At 45.9% G+C, this 18,908-nt stretch overlaps 1 protein-coding gene across 1 annotated transcript in view; it reads left to right on the top strand.

The window, feature by feature from the left end:
• The window catches only part of CFAP44 (cilia and flagella associated protein 44), a 444,725-nt gene that overhangs the window by 296,240 nt on the left and 129,577 nt on the right, over positions 1-18,908 (top strand). The window contains exon 20 of the mRNA XM_030203902.1: positions 5,754-5,916. Within this exon, the coding sequence (XP_030059762.1) occupies positions 5,754-5,916 (163 nt within the window). The remainder of the gene's footprint in view (positions 1-5,753; positions 5,917-18,908) is intronic.

The raw sequence follows: 18,908 nt of genomic DNA, 5'->3' as shown, positions 1-18,908 counted from the left end.
TAATTAGGGCCAAAGGAGCTTTGCAGTGTTGCAGATTAGAATGAAGTGGGCGGAACTGAAATATACCGAACTAAGCTGAAGTGAGCTGAATAAGGCCGGGCTGTGTTAGACTTTAGTAGACCGGATTCAACTGGCAATTGAGTCTGGCGACATGCCTCTCTCTCACCTTAGTCAGGCCAGTGCTGGGGCTATGTGGCTGCTGGCTCTGGCTGCTGCTGCTCGTCTCATCATGATCATCGTTCGTCTTTCTGTCTCTCTGGCGGCGGGGCGCGCCCGGGCCGCTGCAGGTATTTAAGAGAAGCCTGTAGGCCACCTCCACGGGGCTTCTATTGGTCCAAATAGAAGCCCCGCAGAGGCGGGCTGCTGGCTAAAGAGGGCAGGGAATGCTGCTGGGCTTCCAATTGGATTGGAGATTGGAGTCGGACTCAGAGACTGTCGGACAGACCAATAAAAAACCCTGTGGCCATGCCGCGTCGCCGCGGGAAAAGCGCCCAAACCCGTATGGCAGCCGCAAAAATGCCGCCCGATTTCCCGCAGCCTTCAAAATGTTCCCGCAGCCAGTCGCGGAAAGCCGCCCAATTGTGCGGGAAACCCGCAGACCTGGCAACACTGCCAGGTGCCTGTGTATGAAGCAAAGGAACAGATGGTGGAGGATGGAGGATGCTCAGAGGGTGCAAGGGGACAGGAGTCAAATAGTGTGAATGAGCGCTGGAGGCGATGCAAGGTATTGAGAGAACAGAGCAACCTTAAATTTTACATATGCCAAACATGACCCCCGGCTGCCTGAAAAGAGAGAGCTGCGGGTACATCTGTGCCCTTTTCACTGCTCACAAATGGCTCCCTGGCCCCCACACGCTTCATATCCACCGCAGTCGCGGGGTGGCATCAAAATCCCCTTATACCCCCCTACCCTGATGCCATTCTAACAGAGAGAATGCAAAACCTAGGAGATTTTATAAAACAGTGTAAACCTCACAAGTTTGCTATTGTTTTCAATAGCATTTGCTACTGTTTTGGACAAACTAATATGGTGGCAAGTTCCGCTCATTGGCTTCAGCCCATTGCTTTTCAAGACGTCGACATTTCATTTTTAGGATGGATAGTTCCTCTGGTGAATTTCAGGACACCTTGACCTTTTTAGTGGTTAATGAAGCAATTTTGTCTAGTATGGCTTTCATCTTGGTGTCCCACCGGGATTTGATTGAACCATGTGTAGGAGACCAGAAAGTGACCTCGTAGATGAGTTTGGAGGACTTGTGCCTGGTTAAACTTGACATACAGATATCAATGGTAAAATCCAGTTGGAACTGGTCTGACCATGGTACTAGCTTCCATTTGAATGAACTGATCTATTAGGATAGGAAGTCATGAAGTCTAACGTATGGCCTTTTCATGAGTTGCACCCCGGAGAATGTAGTTAGTTCGCAGTCCTTCAGGAATGATTTGAATTTATGGACATTGGGGTTTGCATCATTTTCCAAGTGTAGGTTTAAGTCTCCCAGAAAGATAATCCTAGAAAACTGGGACATGGCAGAGGAAGTAATCTCTACAAGTCGAGGTTCTGCCTTGGACCAAGCTCCGGGAGGATGGTAAATGAGGAGTAGGGCGATTTGATTTGCCTCCTTTGAATCATCACAGAATTTGCACAGCATATATTCCAGTTCAGGGAAAACCCCAGAACTAATTGAAAACATTTGGGAAATACTCTTAAATATAAGAGCAAGTCCGTTGCCTTTTTTACCCTGTCTTGGAGAGTGAAGAATACCATAACTGGGTGGATAGATGTGAAGCAATATTGGCCCTTTGCACATACAATTTTACCCTTAGTGCAGAAAGTTGCACATACAAGCTATGGAATTTAGACTGCTGAGTGTGTAACTTGATTGATTAATTTGCTGTTAGTTGCCACTAACAGTCTATTATTGGTAATTGGTATTAGTTGGTACTAACTGGCACTAATTAGCAGTTATACAAATCACTGCATTTATTTATTTTCAGTATTTAGCCAGTATTCTATAACCTTAGTGCCTAATTTCTTTAGTGCACAAATGTTAAAGGGCTGTAAATGTGGACATGTCTAGCACTTATACTCTGTTATTGAGGTAGATATTCAAAGTAATTTAAGAAGCTGTGACAGAATAGTGTGTTTTAAGCCTGTAAAATTGCCTTTATTAATCCTGAAATGCATTTCTCTAGTTTAGGTAGCAGGTGGTGCATGTTTATGTTAAAGCTGTTATAGAAAAGTGAATGCTGTCTTTTAGTTTCACTCAGTGAAGAAGTGAATCTACAGTACTGTGAGCAGTATACTTTTAAAACTTGTTGACTGGACTCTGATTGGACTGGAGTTTGAAATTACCCAGTAGTTGTTGCTTGCTTCAGTCTTAGCCCAAGAGAGACAGATCTCTTTGCTGAGGCTCTGTGAACAGATATATGCCCTGATCTCCCCAGGAACTTTCTAGGAAGTAAGCGAATGTTCAGTTAGTGTTACAATTGTTCCATATTTTAGTTACCTGTTATTGTTTGCTGATTGTATTTTTTGTTCAATTTTTAAAGACAATAAATAATTGTTTATTGTCTCTGCTGTCTGGACTGATAAAGAATTCTGATGGTTTGTGTGTTGGGTCTGTGAATGCTTTCTGGGGACCACTGGGAGTGTGGTTCCAATAACCTAGAAATCACAGGGGATAAGTTGAGAGTGGGAGACTCGCCCAGAGGTGGTTGTGACCCAGTCAATGGGAGGAGGGTGCTAATGTAGAGCACAAGCGGCAGGTGCAGGCAGATCTGAGCTGTGGTGGGGATAGGCCCTCTGTGGCCGCGGAGTAACCCCAGGCGGGTGGCTTGGCATTTCGTGACAGAAACTCTTGGCCATTTAAATCACTTGTGCAGGGCTAACCATAGATATTCAGCGGCACTGTCCAGTTATCCTTTCTAACTGCCCATGTTAGAACCAACTAATTTGTGGGCAATCTGGGGGCAGAGTTAGGGCAGAGTGGAAGCTTTGCCAGCTAGCAATGATTTTCATTCTGCTAACTGGCTGAGCAACTACATAAAGTTAGGACAGAAAAAAGGCTATCCTAACTTTAGAGGGGGAGTTAATCAGGAACTGGTCTGAATATCAGTCAGTGCCCAGCTAACTTCTGGGTCCTGGCCAATGTGTTGCCATCCCCTTCCCTCCTTCCCACCCCATGGAAGCAGAGAATCATAGTCCCCTACTGATTCCCCCCTCCTTCTCAACGCCCTTGGAAAAAGCTCCCTCCTTTTCATTCCCCCTCCATCTTTCCCAACCCCCTCAAAAACAGCCCCTCCTTCCAACCCCCTTAGAAGCTAGAGGTTACAGCAGTAATTTTAAGGAGTCAGCTGCCACGGACAGGAGCGAGTGTGCATTGCTCCTGGTCCTCAGACCCCAGCGGACCACCTAGGCCAAGGGGGCCTACAGGGATTGGGAGTGGGACTGGTGAGCCTTTCTAACCCTCAGAGGGGGGGGGACCAGGGCCACCGAGAGAGAGGGGGGCAGGGGGAGGCCCTATACCCTGGCCTCGGTGCCGGCAAGGTTCTTCTTGCTGCCTGCTTCCGGGTCTGTTCTCCCCTGCTCCTGCATGCCACCCAGGACCTGGATGATTGCATTAGCACGATATCACGTTAATGCAATCATCCAGGTCCTGACTCCCGACACGGACAGGAGCAAGAGAGGACAGACCGTCGAAGCAGGCATGCAGGAAGCGGCTTGCCGGTGCCGGGCCCGGGCCCTCCCTTGGAGGCAAAGACAGAAAGGTAAGGGGGTGGGCAGGAGCGGTGGTGCAAGTGTGTGTGTGTGGGGGGGGGGGGGCTTGCAGTGCTCTGGTTCTGCCCTTGGGCCGGCTGAGTTTCCCAGCGGCCCTGGGGTGGGGGGGCAGGAGCAAAGGAGGGGGACTGGAATGGGGGGCTGATTCTGAGGGAGGAAAGAGAATCAGAGGAGGGGGAGGTCTTCTAAGAGTGTTGAGAGGGAGGGAGGAAGAAGGTTGGGAGGGAGGAGGATCAGAATGGGGGGGGCTGCTTCTATGCTTCTACTACTACTACTATTTATCATTTATATAGCGCTACAAGGCATACGCAGCGCTGTACACCATACACAAAAAGACAGTCCCTGTTCAAAGAGCTTACAGTCTAGTTAGGGAGTAGAGGACCAGTGGCGTTCCTAGGGTGTCTGACACCCGGGGTGGATCGCCGATGCGCCCCCCCGGGTGCAGCGCAACCCCCCTACCCCCGGCGAAAGGACACCCCCCCCGGGTGCAGCGTGACCCCTCCATCCCGGCGAAAGGCCACACCTCCCTCCTGGCGAAAGGACACCCCCCTGGGTGCATTTTTACCTGCTGGGGGGGGGGGGCCGCGTTCCTGTCTGCTTCGCTCATTCCATGCTCCCTCTGCCCTGGAACAGGAAGTAACCTGTTCCAGGGCAGAGGGAGCACAGAACGAGCGGAGCAGACAGGCGCGCAGCACCCCCCCAGCAGCGTGCACCCGGGGCGGACCGCCCCCACCGCCCCCCCCCCTTGGTACGCCACTGGGGAGGACCAGAAGGGATTGGTTTCCTGGGGTGGGAGGAGGAATTAGGGGAGCAGATGGACCCTGCATTCTTTATCTGGGTCTGGGTCTGGGACCCACAGAAACTCTGGTGTCTAGCACCTGAGAAATTAGCCCTGGATTTCAGTGCAGGTGCTTGTACATGGCCTGGCATTGAATATCTGGGGCCAATTTAGTCGGCAACAGTCAGCATTTTAAAAAAACGCTGACCACTGCCAGTTGAATATCAACCAGAGAAAATACTAGCTGTTATATATTTATCTGACAGTAGTTAGGTGCAAGCATTGACACCAGCCATTCAGCTAGTGTAAGGTTTAGGTTTAAGACTATCGATTTACACTAGTATTCTATAACAGCAACTCCATCCTGCCTAGGCCTATCTTTTAGTTCCAGGCTGCCTTCTGAAAAAATAAACTAAAATGATAAAACGACCTGTTGCCAACAAAAATATTGGTGTCTACCTGTTGTTTGTTGTGTTTTCCCTTTTATATTGAAGGTAGCCTGTAACTAGGGAACCCCAGTGTGAAGATCCAAAGTTCTGCTTGTCCTCAGAGCAAACAAAGATGGGATATAACATTTGCATACTTGATCTTTCCTTGCCATTCTTGGGGCTCAGCACTGATCTTTCTCCTCAACTACTGGAGTTGCCATCAATGCCCACTGCAGCCCATCCAGGTCTGTTTGGCCATAATGAGGGCACAGATCATAGACCATATTCTTCTAGCTAGTAACAGACTAAGGAAATCCTGCACGACAGTGTCAGGTAGGAACAGGCATGCATGCATGATGAGATGGCTTAACCAGATCTAGAAAAGCTGCTGTGTTTCTCACATCACTGATCAGGCTTCATTAGTGAGTCCTGTGGTACTTGGAGAAAACCTGATACAAGTAAATAATTTCATTTATGTGTGCCAAAAAATATATTAGGAGAGCAAAAGTACTAGGCAGTTCTTTCTAAAACAAAGTCTTTTTCACTGTGTTGCTGTTCCCTGATGGCTCTGTATTAGTTGAGATAGCTGTGACTTCCTTGGGTCTTGTCCTCAATTCTTAAGGGAAAAATATCTCTGATTTATGAACAGATAGAATTGACTTCCCTTGGTGCCTATAATCATCTATGTTCTTCGATGTGTATTTGTAGTCAGTCTTCGACTTTTAGACAGCATAACTGCCTCCATTTTGTGATTGACCATTTCCAGCATTGAGAATGCCAAGCTTAAAAGGGAACATGACCAGATGGTGAAGGAAGCTGAGGACAGAAAATCCAGAAAGAGACAGGAGCTTGACGTACTGAGGACAGAGTTTCGACAGCTATTAATGAAAAACAGGGAGCTGCCAACCCACATGCAGCTGCAGAGAGCGGTATGATCTCCTAGGAGAATTAGCGAAACATGTTTTCAATTAATGCATACTATTGCAAGCAGTTTTGATGAAACTGTAATTGAATCAATAACTTGTTAATGTAAGCAAATGACCCAGAGGTTTATTGCTTTTCCCTTGCATAAATCTTCCATGTACCCACATCAGGGCTCACAGAGGGCAATTTTCAAAGTGATTTTGTGGGTAAATTAGGTTTCTTCAAGGACAAGCAGGCCTATGATTATCAAATGTGGGCAACGAGATTCGCGTTGCCCGGTATGGAGCTTGTGACAAGCTTTTACACAGCTCTTTGGAGCATGAGTGGCACCCCACCACGCATGCAAGAGTACCTCCCCATCTGCCGCGAAAGCACAAGACCATCAGTTCTGTTTATTCCGTGGTGAGGAGTGGACATGTTTTTTTTCTTCTCTCCTCACAGCTGCCAGTTCGGTTTTCTAACAGAGCGTCTTTTTGTGTCTTTTTTGTTTTATTCTATACCTTGTTTGGGGTATTCTTTCTCTCTTTCTCTTACACTTATAGTTTATTCCCCCCCCCCCTTTTTTTTTTAGGTTTCCTTTATTTTACCATGCGGCCGCATTTGGACCTGAGATTCGAACAGGTCCTTCCCTTCATTTTTCTCTGGTGCTTTGCCCTTTTTCGGCACCATCGAGACTTTTGATTTAGCCACGGCTGTTTTTCCTTCCATGTCATCAAAGGTTCTCTGTGGCTTTAGGCGCTGTACCCGATGCAATAGGACCATCTCTGGCAGACACCCATTCTTGGTGTCTCCAGTGTTGGGACCTGACCATACCCTTTCTAACTGTCTTTTCTGTCTCCGTATGAAGACAAGAACACAGCCAGAGAAACTCAAAGAGTGAAACATTTTGGTGTTTGCATTGGTGTTGTCGGTGTTGCTTTGGCATCAGGTGTGCCAGTCCATATGGCTGCAAGACCCTTTGACACTGGGAGTGATCGTGTATCGAGTGGATCATCTCCTGCCTTGACTCTGGCTGCTCTGCAGGCCCCTCGGGACTGATTGGCATTGCAACCGACCCCGAGGTGATGTGAGGACTCGATGTTGTTCTTGTCAGCACTGAGGAGCATCAATGCCAAGCATCGGAAGAAGCATCAGCATCAATCGCCCTTGATGCATTTATGCTGGGAGTTCTGGGGCACTGAGGGATTCCATGGCACCTAAGAAATGTTGGTGCTGGGAAGACCGCTCCCCCTCCTCCTCCATACAGGAGTATCCAGGCAGCCAGGACAAGACACCTGCTTCGACCCCACAAGTTCAGCAGCTGCTTCTACATGGATGCTCCAGCTTTTCTTGATGTAGACCTTCGATGAGCGCCTCTGGGACTTGCTCCCTGAGTTTTTGGCACGGTTTATACAACAGAGTGTATCAGCATCTGGGGGTGCTTGCGCCTGCCATGCCTGCAGTGAGGTCTTCGATGTTGGCGCCACTTGTGACCGGCATTGATTGCCACCCGTGTTGGTACCCCCTCAAAGTCAGTGGAGGAAGCTTAGCCAGAATCGAGGCTGGAGCTGAAACTTCGACTCCCCTCTCAGGGACATGGTTCTTCTTCATCAAGGTGGGCTCAGTCTAAGCCCTCCCATGAGGAGTTCCTGGCTGACACTGATTAGGAGCAGTCATGGGAGTCGGAGGAGGCTCTATGGTACTTCTTGAAGGAGGAGTCTTAAGGCATCCCATCTGATCCCTCCCCTCCACAGGAAAGGAAAAAGTCTCCACCTGAGAGCCTTTCCTTCCCATCTTTTGTTAAGGAAATGGTGAATGCCAGTCCAATTCCTTTCGAAGTGGAGGACGCGCCTGGGCTAAGATGTTCGACGTCCTGGACTACAAGTATCCTCCTAGAAAAGCTGTGATGGTCCCGCTTTACAAGATCTTACGGGATGTTCAAGTGAAAAACTGGGAGTCCCATATGCTGGTCCCTGTCCTTCCCAAGAAGATTGACACTATGTACCAGACTTCTCCTGGGTTTGATAGGCCTCGGTTGCCTCATCATTCCCTAGTGGTGGAATCCGCACTCAAAAGAGCCAGGAATTCTAGGAAATATGCTGGGCTAAGATGCTTCAGCACCTCCTGGTAGAGAAGCTAGAACCCTGGATTCTTTTGGATGGAAGATGTATCAGGCCTCCATGCTCACCTCCTGTATCCAATCGTACCAGCTGTACATGAGCCTGTACTTGCGTTCCTTTGATGAGTAGTATGTCTGATTTAGCAGACTGTCTCCCACAGGAGCAGGCTGAATCTGTTTTCCAGCTGGTCAAGCAGCAGAAGGTGTGTCATAAGTTCTTGGCCAGGGGCACCTATGACACTTTTGATGTAGCATCCAAGATCCCTGCTCAGAGTATGGCGATGCGCAGACTCTCATGGTTGTGTGTCTCTGACTTGGACCAGGTGGTCCAACAGAGGTTGGCAGATGTTACGTGCCAGAGGGGATAATCTTTCTGGAGAGAAGGTGGAGGAGGTTGCTGACCTCCATCAAGAAGCATACTGATACTTTTGATAGTCCCTCCCACTGGGCACCTTCTGCAACTACCTCCTCATCTAGATGGTTTTTCAGCAAGTCAAAAAGGAGTACTTACTACTCACAGAGGCATAGGTACACCACTTCTCACCAGCCTCAGCAGGCTCAACCCCAGCACGCTCATTCTCATCAACATTGTGCACCTAAGACCCACACAGCTCCCCAGTCAAAGCAGGGGGCGAGCTTTTGACTGGCTCCAGCAGAGCATAGCTGTTGTAAAAGTGACCATCCTGGATGACTTGTTGGTCAAGGAAGGCTGAAATGTTTTCATGAAAGGTGACCCCTTGTAACCTCTGACTGATGGGTCCTTCAAATAGTCTGTCTCGGTTATGCCCTACATTGGTGAAACAAACCACAAGATTGCCCACCAAGAGCAAATCACTTCAGCCCTCAGCACAAGCAGATACTTCAGAGGAACTCTCCACCCTTCTAAAGGCCCATGCGGTCTAGTCCCTTCCATAAGAGGAAGACAGGAAGGGATTCTATTCCAGGTACTTTATTATGCAAAAGAAGACAGGAGGGATGCGTTCCATCCTAGAACTAAGGGCCCTGAACAAGTTCCTAGTCAAAGAAAAGTTCAGGATGATTTCCCTGAGCACACTTCTCCCCATGATTCAGGAAAATGATTGGTTATGCATTGTTGCCTTAAAGGATGCTTATACTCACATCCAGATACTTTCCAGCTCACAGGGGGTATCTTCAATTCCGGTTGAGGACACATCACCTCCAGTACCGCGTGTTGCCTTTTGGGCTTGCGTTGGCTCCCCAGGTTTTCACCAAGTATCTTGCTATAGTCACAGCGTCGCTACACAGACTGGGAGTCCATGTGCATCCCTATCTCAATGATTGGCTGGTAAAGAGCACGTTGAAGGATGGTGTTCGGGAGTCCATGCAGATGACTATTCGGGTGTTAGAGCTACTAGGGTTTGTTTTAAACTACCCCAAGTCCCATCTGCTCCCTGTGCAGCGATTGGAGTTCATTGGAGTCCTGCTAGACACTCAGCGGACTCAGGCTTTCCTCCCATTGGCGGACACTCTTGCCGCCCTTGTTGCTTGAGTCCAAGCAGCTAAGCAGGTCACAGCTTGGCAGATGTTGAGATTGTTGGGCCACATGGCCTCCATTGTTCATGTGACACCTATGGCACATCTTCACATGAGAACTTCCCAGTGTACCCTAGCTTCCCAGTGGTGTCAGGCCATGGGGATCCTGGAGGATATCATTCGAGTGTCACCAGAGCTGGTTCCATCTCTGCTTTGGTGGACGATTCGATCCAGTTGGACTCAGGGACTTCCAACTTTCACAGACCATGAAGGTACTGATGACTGATGCATGGGAAGCTCATGTAGACAGGCTTCACACTCAAGATGCTTAGTCAGCCCAGATCTTCACATCAACCTTCTGGAGCTCCGGGTGATTTGGAACGCTCTAAAGGTTGACCAATCAAATTGTTCTCATTCAAACTGACAATCAGGTTGCCATGTATTACTCCAACAAGCAGGAGGGCACCAAATCACACCCTCTGTGTCAGGAGGCCATCAGTATGTGGCACTGGGCAATCCAACAGGGAATGTTCCTCAGTGCCACTTATCTGGCAGGCAAATCCAACAGCTGACAGACTGAGTAGGGTCATGGAACTATAGAAGTGGTCACTCAACATGGGCATTGCCTGCGAGGTCTTCCGAGTGTGGGGCACTGCCTTGGTGGATCTCTTTGCTGCTTGATCCAATTACAAAGTCTCTCAGTTTCTTTCAAAAATCCAGGCCTGTGATAGACTAGCATTAGATGCCTTCCTCCTTCTTTGGGAGTCAGGTCTTCTGTATGTGTATCCTCCCATACCTCTCATAAGGAAGACTTTGCTGAAACTCAAGCAAAGACTGCAGGACCATGATTCTGATCACTCCTTATTGCTACTACTACTTATCATTTCTATAGCGCTACTGGACATACGCAGTGCTTCACACTTGAACATGGAAGACAGTCCCTGCTAGATAGAGCTTACAATCTAATTATGACAGACAGACAGGACAAGTAAGGGATAAGGGTTAGGACAGACAGGACATATCAGGGATAGGGGACAGTTGAAGGGCGATAGATCTGGTTCCCCCTTTTTCTGGCGTTATCCTCTGAAGAACCATGGAGATTGGAGGGTTTTCCAACCCTCATCATGCAGAACGAGGGATCTCTTCTGCATCTCAACCTCTAGTCTCTGGCCCTCATGACCTGGATGTTCAGGGCTTAGAATTTACTTCCTTGCATCTTCCTGAGGGTGTCTTCCAGATCTTGCTGGCTTCCAGGAAAGATTCCACCAAAATGCGTTACTCTTTCAAATGGAGGAGGTTTGCCATCTGGTGTGAGGCAGTGTCCTAGAACTTGTTTTCTGCCCTACACAGGCCCTGCTAGAGTACTTTCTATACCTCTCTGAGTCTGGTCTTAAAATCAACTCTGTAAGGGTTCACCTCACTGTAATTAGTGCTTACCTTCACTATGTAAAGAGTAAGCCCATCTCTTGTCAGTCTCTAGTTGTTTGCTTAATGAAGGGTTTGCTGTTGACAAAACCCCCTGCCAAACCTCCGCCTGTGTCATGGGACCTCAATGTCAAGTTCTCTTTAAGTCACTTGATATCTGTCATCTGAAGTATTTGACTTGGAAGGTCATATTTTTGGTGGCTGTTACTTCAGCTCGCAGGGTCAGTGAGCTTCAGGCCTTAGTGATGGATGCAGCTTATATTAAGTTTCATCACAACAGAGTAGTTCTCCACACACACCATAAATGTCTTCCTAAAATTGTGTCAGAGTTCCATCTGAACTATTCGATTGTCTTGCCAACATTCTTTACCTGACCTGATGCCCATCCTGTCAAAAGCACACTGCACTCCTTGAACTGCAAGTGAGCACTGGTTTTTTATTTGGAGCGGACTAGGCCCTACAGACAGTCTACTCAGCTTTTTGTTTCTTTTGATCCCAGCAGGATGGGGGTTGCTATTGGGAAATGCACCATCTCCAGTTGGCTGGCAGATTGCATTTCTTTCACTTATGCCCAGGCTGGGCTGGCCCGGCCCTTGAGAGTCATGTCAAAAGGCTCATAATGTTGGTGCCATGGCTGCATTGATAGCCCACTTGAGGTCAGCCTTCATTGAAGAAATTTGCAGGGCTGCAATGTGGTCTTCGGTCCACACATTCACATCTCACTACTGCCTTGAACAGGATACCTGACGTGACAGTTGGTTTGCAGAATTTTGGGGTGGTCTAGAGTCCAACTCCACCCTCCTAGACTCGTTTTGTTCTGTTCCGGGCTGCACTCTCACTCAGATTGTATATAGTTTTAGGTTAATCTGTGTTTGACCTCACCGTTGCGTGGTCCAGTTGACCAATGGTTATTTTTTTCAGTGAGCCTGGTAGCTAGGGTTCCCACATGTGAGAATCATAGGCCTGCTTGTCCTCAGAGAAAACGAAAGGCTACTTGACCTCGGAGAAAGGCAAAATACTTACCTGTAGCAGGTATTCTCCGAAAACAGCAGGCATTATAATCTTACATACCCTCCCACCTCTCCTTTGAGTTGTCTGTTCTGTTCTTTTATTCTCTAGTATTGTATTGATGGTCCTATGCTCTCATGGCAGACGGGAAAGCACTCGCACATTCGCAGTGGAGCGTGACTCGCACTCCAAAATGCTCTGTAAAAGCTTGTCACAAGCTCTGGACCAGGCAACGTGGATTGTGTTACCCACATGTGAAAACTTAAGGCCTGCTCTCCTCGGAGAATACCTGCTACAGGTAAGCATCTTCACTATCTGAATGTTGCCCACCCTATATATGAATAAAAGTATGCACGTGAAAGGCAATTCTGTAACAGTGCAACTAAATTTAGGCATTTACAGGTGCCTACGTAGGGCTTATTGTATAAAGGAAAGGAGGTGCTTACTTTTCTCTATAGAAAACTAGCATAACAAGTAAAATATGTGCCTATAATTTAGGTGCAAGCATTTTTGCCAACCACAGAGCTGGGGTAAATGCTGATACATAAATTATTGAAACATGCACATTAACTATAATATTTATAACTTATGTGTCCAACTGTGCTCCCTATCCCCACTTCACCCAAACATTGTCCACCTGTATGCCCACCTTCCAGCTAAGGTGCCTTTTTACGAATAGTGCTTAGCCAGAAGTTTGGCATTTATATGTGTTTGTACCAGTATTCGAATCATTTATACATATATTTGACTTGTAAATGTTGACGTTTTATTTATAGAATTGTCCCCATATTGCAACAAAAAACATGTTTTTATCTGCATTTAAGAGGTATTGGTGGTGGTGGGGGGGTCTTACTCAGGGCAGTACTTGTACAGTATATACTCAAACACTCTTGCACTTCTTTCTGTGTGAATAATATTTTCTTAGGCAATTTTCAAAGTAAAATTACACATGCATTTTATTTTAAAAATTAGTGCAAAGAACATGGGTAAAAAGTACTCACAGGCTTTGCAGATATGTGAATTGTTTGGCGATTGCCTCAAAAATGCTCAACCACTCTGGTGCTCTCTCTGACTGTTCAGCAGGACTTAGTACATTACCCAGGACATAGTTTCTGAGGCAATGATCTGGAATGCATTACCAGTTCTCTTTAGACTTCAGAGCAGCAGAGCATTCTGCAGAGAAGAGACAGCGAGAGGAAGCAAGGCAGAGAACACTCTACCAGGGCAATGGAAAACCTTTTTATTTGGAGGAGCCAAACAAACCAAGCTTAAGCCCTATCCCCAAGCTGTCTAGTTGCTGATGCTGTGTTGAGCAAGTGTTGGTGGGGCCATGGCCCCAGTGACCCATCCCATTCTGTTACCTATGCACTCTGTTCCCTAATTCAGCCACTCTTCTCCTGTTTTTCCTGTCCAAGGCCTGCCTACACCCTCCCCTGACTCAACAGTTACATTACATTAAATTACAAATGTTCCCAAACAACTCACAAGTTCTATGCAGATTACAAACAAGTAAACTGGGCAGTTCCTGGGAAATAACAATTGACTCTACCAAGTAAAAGACCTGTAAATATAGATTACACTTCTACACATTTCTTAAAACGCACTTTCTTGAAAACTAAATAATTCCGTATTTTTCTAACATGACTAGGGATTGCGTTCCAAATATTCGGTTCCTGATAGACAAAGCTCAAAGTAAGCATCCGTCAATATTTTAACCCTTTGGGATCTGGAAAGTGTAACAACATATCATCCCATAGGTAACATTTAGTAGTTGGCATCTGAATCAATTCCAACATATAATCAGTGCTAGTCCATAAAGTATTTTAAAAATCAACATACAAACCTTCTGAGCTTCAATCGGCAACCATTGCAAAGTAATCAGCAAAGGAGTAAGTATCATATCTATCAGCAGAAAATATTAAGCGCTCAGCAGTAACTTAAATAGTCTGAATTTTCTTTAATAAAGTCTTATGACTACCTGCATAAATGATATTACTATAGTCAAGCAGAGACAACAGTAAGCTCTGGACCACTAAAGAGAATGCTAGAGTGTCTAACAGATGGCGGATTCTCCTTAATTTTTTCAGGATTCCATTTCATTTACAAATTAATCCTAGTATTACCTAAATATAAGTACCAACTATTTACTTCTTAATGCTCTACTTTTAAAGTCTGCAAGTGTGTAACAATACTTACAATGAAAAGTTTTGTTCAATGGGTGTAATTTTATAATAGACCTAGTAACATCGTGGATGACGGCAGAAAATGACAAAGACCTGTACAGTCCATCCAGTCTGCCCAACAAGATAAACTCATTGTATGTGATTCTTTATATGTATATCTGTCCTTCATTTGTCCTTGCCATTTTCAGAGCACAGACCATAGAAGTCTGCCCAGCACTGGCTTTGCTTCCCAATTACCAGTGTTGCCACTCAATCTGCACTAAGCTTCTGTGGATCCATTCCTTCTAAACAGGATTCCTTTGTGTTCATCCCACGCATTTTTTAATTACCATTTTCATCTCCACAGGAGAGCATTCCAAGTATCTACCACCCTCTCCATGAAAAAATACTTCCTGACATTATTCCTGAGTCTGCCCTCCTTTAACCTCAATTCTAGTTCTACAGCCTTCCTGTCTCCGGAAAAGGTTTGTTTGCGGATTACTACCTTTCAAATATTTGAACGTCTGTTTCATATCACCCCTCGTTCTCTTTTCCTCCAGGGTATACATGTTCAGGTCAGTAAGTCTTTTCTCGTACGTCTTGCAATGCAAATCCCATACCATTTTTGTAGCTTTTCTTTGCATCGCTTTGAGTCTTTTTACATTCTTAGCAAGATACGGTCTCCAAAATTGAATACAGTACTCCAAGTGGGGCCTCACTAACGTGGAGGGGCATCAGCATCTCCTTTCTTCTGCTGGTTATACCCCTTTTTATGCAGCCTAGCATCCTTATGGCCATGGTGTCGCATTGTCTCTCCCCACCAGTATATCTCTTTTGGGTTTCTGCACCCCAAGTGCATCACTCTGCACTTCTTGGCATGAAATTTTAACTTTTCTTATTTATTTTAAACCCATCCATTAAACAAAATTTACAAATACATCAAACTTTATACCTAATTTTATTTTAATATTTTAGTGCTCAGCATTTTAGTGACACTGTGCATTTTACTGGAGGTGCAAGACCTTCAGAAACAAACTAGATACTCATCATTACACATCACAGCACCACCCTCCCTGCCTACCATATACTAAAACGTTTCCTAAATAATGGATGTATCTTTACAGTCCAGTTTTCAATCCACTTATCTTATGTGAGTAGCAGAAGCAGTCAGGCGGGTGCCTATATAGATGAAGTTTATTTTCAAATCGAGTGTCTTCCCAGTATCGGCATCAGCGAATGCTTGGTGAATAAGTCAAACCTTCATATCAAACATTCTGTTCCCGACACGGAACTATGTTTTGCCGGAATGCCGTCTTTAAGAGAACAGACCAATTCAAACAAGAAATAAAAACAAAAACACTTTTACTACTGTTGCTAATTCTAATGTTATAGCAAAAGCTATCATACATTTAGAAATATATAGTTTCACATTGACCTTACAGCCAACCAAGCAGTTTTTCCACCCAACTCCTTCAATTCCAGACAAGACAAAAAGCATCTCCAGTAAAAGGCACAGTGTCACTAAAATACTGAGCACTAAAATATTAAATAAAATTAGGTATAAAGTTTGATGTATTTGTAAATATTGTTTAAGGGGTGGGTTTAAAATAAATATGAAAATAGAGACGTTTCCTTAAACCCAGAGCATTTTGATACCTCGGTATTAATATTTATTAAATGTTAACTGCCAGAACCTTGATCATTCTTCTAACACTTGGAGATCCCTTCTCATGGTTTCTACTCCTTCTGGGGTATCCACTCTGTCAGCTATCTTCATGTCATCCACAAAAGGCAAACCTTTCCTTCTAACACTTCAGCAATATCTCTCACAAATATATTAAATAGAATTGGCCCCAGCACTGACCCCTGAAGCGACGAGTGTGGCGGATTTACCACCACACTCGTCGCCTGTCAGTCAACCAGTTTCCTATCCAGGTCACCACTTTGGGTCCTAAGTTCAACCTTCTTAGCTTATTCACGAATCTTCTGTGAGGGACAGTATCAAAGGCTTTGCTGAAATCCAAGTAGATTACATCTAGTTCACATCCTTCATCCAGTTCTTTGGTCACCCAGTCAAAGAAGTCAATAAAATTCATTTGGCAGGATTTTCCTTTGGTGAAGCCATGTTGCCTCGAATCCTGTAACCCATCGGCTTCTGGAAAGTTAACTATCCTTTCTATCAGCAGCGACTCCATTATTATTCCTACCACCGATGTCAGACTTACCAGCCTGTAGTTTCCCACTTCTTCCCTGTCTCCGCTTTTCTGAAGAGGGACCACATCCGCTTTTTTGAAGAGGGACCAATCCTGCAGAACCTCTCCCGTCTCTAAAGATCTATTAGATAAATCTTTAAGAGATCCCGCCAGGACTTCTCTGCGCTCTCTCAAGGGGTCTTTTCCTAAAACGTAGCTTGAGTTAACTGCAGCAGGGCCCATTTTATTCCTATTGGCCCTGCTGCAGGTAAATTCAGCTACGCTTTAGTAAAAGACCCCCTCAGTATCCTGGGATGTATCCCATCCAGCCCCATAGCTTTGTCCACCTTCAGATTTTCAAGCTGTTTATAAATGCTTTCCTCTGTGAATGGTGCAATATCCACTCCATTCCCAGATATTCCCTTGGCAGTTAACCGTGGTCCTTCCCCAGTATTTTCTTCTGTGAACACTGAAGAGAAGTAATTGTTTAGCATGCTTGCTTTATCCTTATCACTCTCCACATAACCATTTTCAGTATCTTTCAGTCTTGCAGTTCCATTCCTATCTTTTCTCTTTACCCCAATATATCTTAAAAAAGGTTTTGTCACCTCTCTTTACATCTTTAGCCATTTTTTGTTCCACACGCACTTTTGCTAGCCATATTCCCCTCTTCACGTCGTTGAGGTTAATCTGATAATCTTTTCCGTGATCCTCTCATTGTGTTCATCTGTAGTTCTTGGACGAAGCCTCATTTTCTCTTATTTTTTCAGCCACTTGTTTGGAGAACCATATAGATGTCACAACTGTGAGGAATGATCTGGAGTAGTGAGCCCTTGGGCCGCTGCCGGGGACCGGCAACAGCAGGTGAACCACCCAAACAGGAAGCGAGGCTAAACACAGACAGGCTGGTACAAGATTCAGGACTCTCAAACAGGCTTGGCTGGACAGAATTCTGGAATGGACTTGGCTTGGCTGGAATCGGATTCTGGAACGGACTTGGCTTGGCTAGAACCGGATGCAGGAACGGACTTGGCTTGGCTGGAACCGGATGCAGGAACGGACTTGGCTTGGCTGGAAGCGGAAACAGGAACAGACTTGGCTTGGCTGGAACCAGATGCTGGAATGGACTTGGCTTGGCTCGGCTGGAACCGGATGCTGGAACGGACTTGGCTTGGCTCAGCTGGAACCAGATGCTGGAACAGACTTGGCTTGGCTGGAACTGGCTTGGCTTGGCTGGAAGCGGATGCAGGAACGGACTTGGCTGGAACTAGATGCTGGAACAGACTTGGCTTGGCTTGAACAGGATGCTGGAACAGACTTGGCTTGGCTGGAACAGGATTCAGGATAGTGGAACAGGATTCAGGATACTGGAACAGGATTCAGGATACTGGAACAGGTTAGGCTGGAATGAAAGCTGAAAGCAAACAGGGCAGACACAAGCAGGATGGGAACTGAAACTGAAGACAAACAGGGCAGGCACAAGCAGGAAGGGAACTGAAACTGAAGACAATCAGGGCAGGCACAAGCAGGAAGGGAACTGAAGCTGAAGACAAACAGGGCAAGAACTAGCAGGGCAGGAACTGCAACAAGCACACACAGACGAAAACTCATCAGAAGACCTCTGTTGCAAAGGCAAGCCTGAAAGTTCCCAGGTGCTTAATAAAGGCAATTATACATGAGGTCACAGGTAAGAGTGAGGCTTTACAGCAGAAACACCTAAGCACGGCTTGGCTGGAAGAACACCACAGCAAGGCATGGCAGCAGAAACACCAGGGCGAGGCTTGATTGCAGGAGCACCAAAGTGAGGCTTGGCTGCAGGAACCCCAAAGCAAGTCTGGAATGTTGGAAGATCAGAATAGGACTGGAATGAACTCTGGAACATGTTTGGGAAACAGGAAGAAGACAGTCCACAGCAGCCATAGGGCCCCTCGGCACCAGGAGGCGAGGTGAGTGAAGGCATGGAATACAGTCTCAATCATGACAATAGACTTCCTGTTTCTCTTGATTTGTTTACTTTTCTTGCGTAATGATCAGTTGCCATATTTATAGCAGCTTTCGGCTTGGACCACTGATTTTCCACTTCACGTATTCCTACCCACACCATCAGTTCCTTCTTCAGGTATTGCCCCATTTTACCAAAATCAGTACGTCTGAAATCCAGTCTTTGAGTTTTGTGTGTCCACACTCCGCCTTTGCCCTTATAGCAAACCATATCATGTGATGATCACTATTACATAGGTGGGCACTCACCCGGATATTGGAAACACTTCCTCCATCTATAAATTTCCAAAAGCATACTTTTTTCTGCCAGTTTTATGTGCCTTTATAAAATAGACTCTCAGAACATGCTCTAAGGCAGATATCTTTAAAATTGAGCGTGGTACCGGAAGATTGGAGGGTAGCCAATGTAACGCCGATTTTTTTAAAAAGGTTCCAGAGGAGATCTGGGAAATTATAGACCGGTGAACCTGACATTAGTGCCAGGCAAAATGGTAGAGACTATTATAAAGAAAAAAATTACAGAGCATATTCAAAGCATGGATTAATGAGACAAAGCCAACATGGATTTAGTGAAGGAAAATCTTGCCTCACCAATCTATTACATTTCTTTGAAGGGG

The sequence above is a fragment of the Microcaecilia unicolor genome, chromosome 5 (assembly GCF_901765095.1).
Source record: "Microcaecilia unicolor chromosome 5, aMicUni1.1, whole genome shotgun sequence".
Classification (NCBI taxonomy): Eukaryota; Metazoa; Chordata; class Amphibia; order Gymnophiona; family Siphonopidae; genus Microcaecilia; species Microcaecilia unicolor.
The sequence above is the reverse complement of the archived record's forward strand: the minus strand, read 5'-3'. Positions and strand labels throughout refer to the sequence as shown.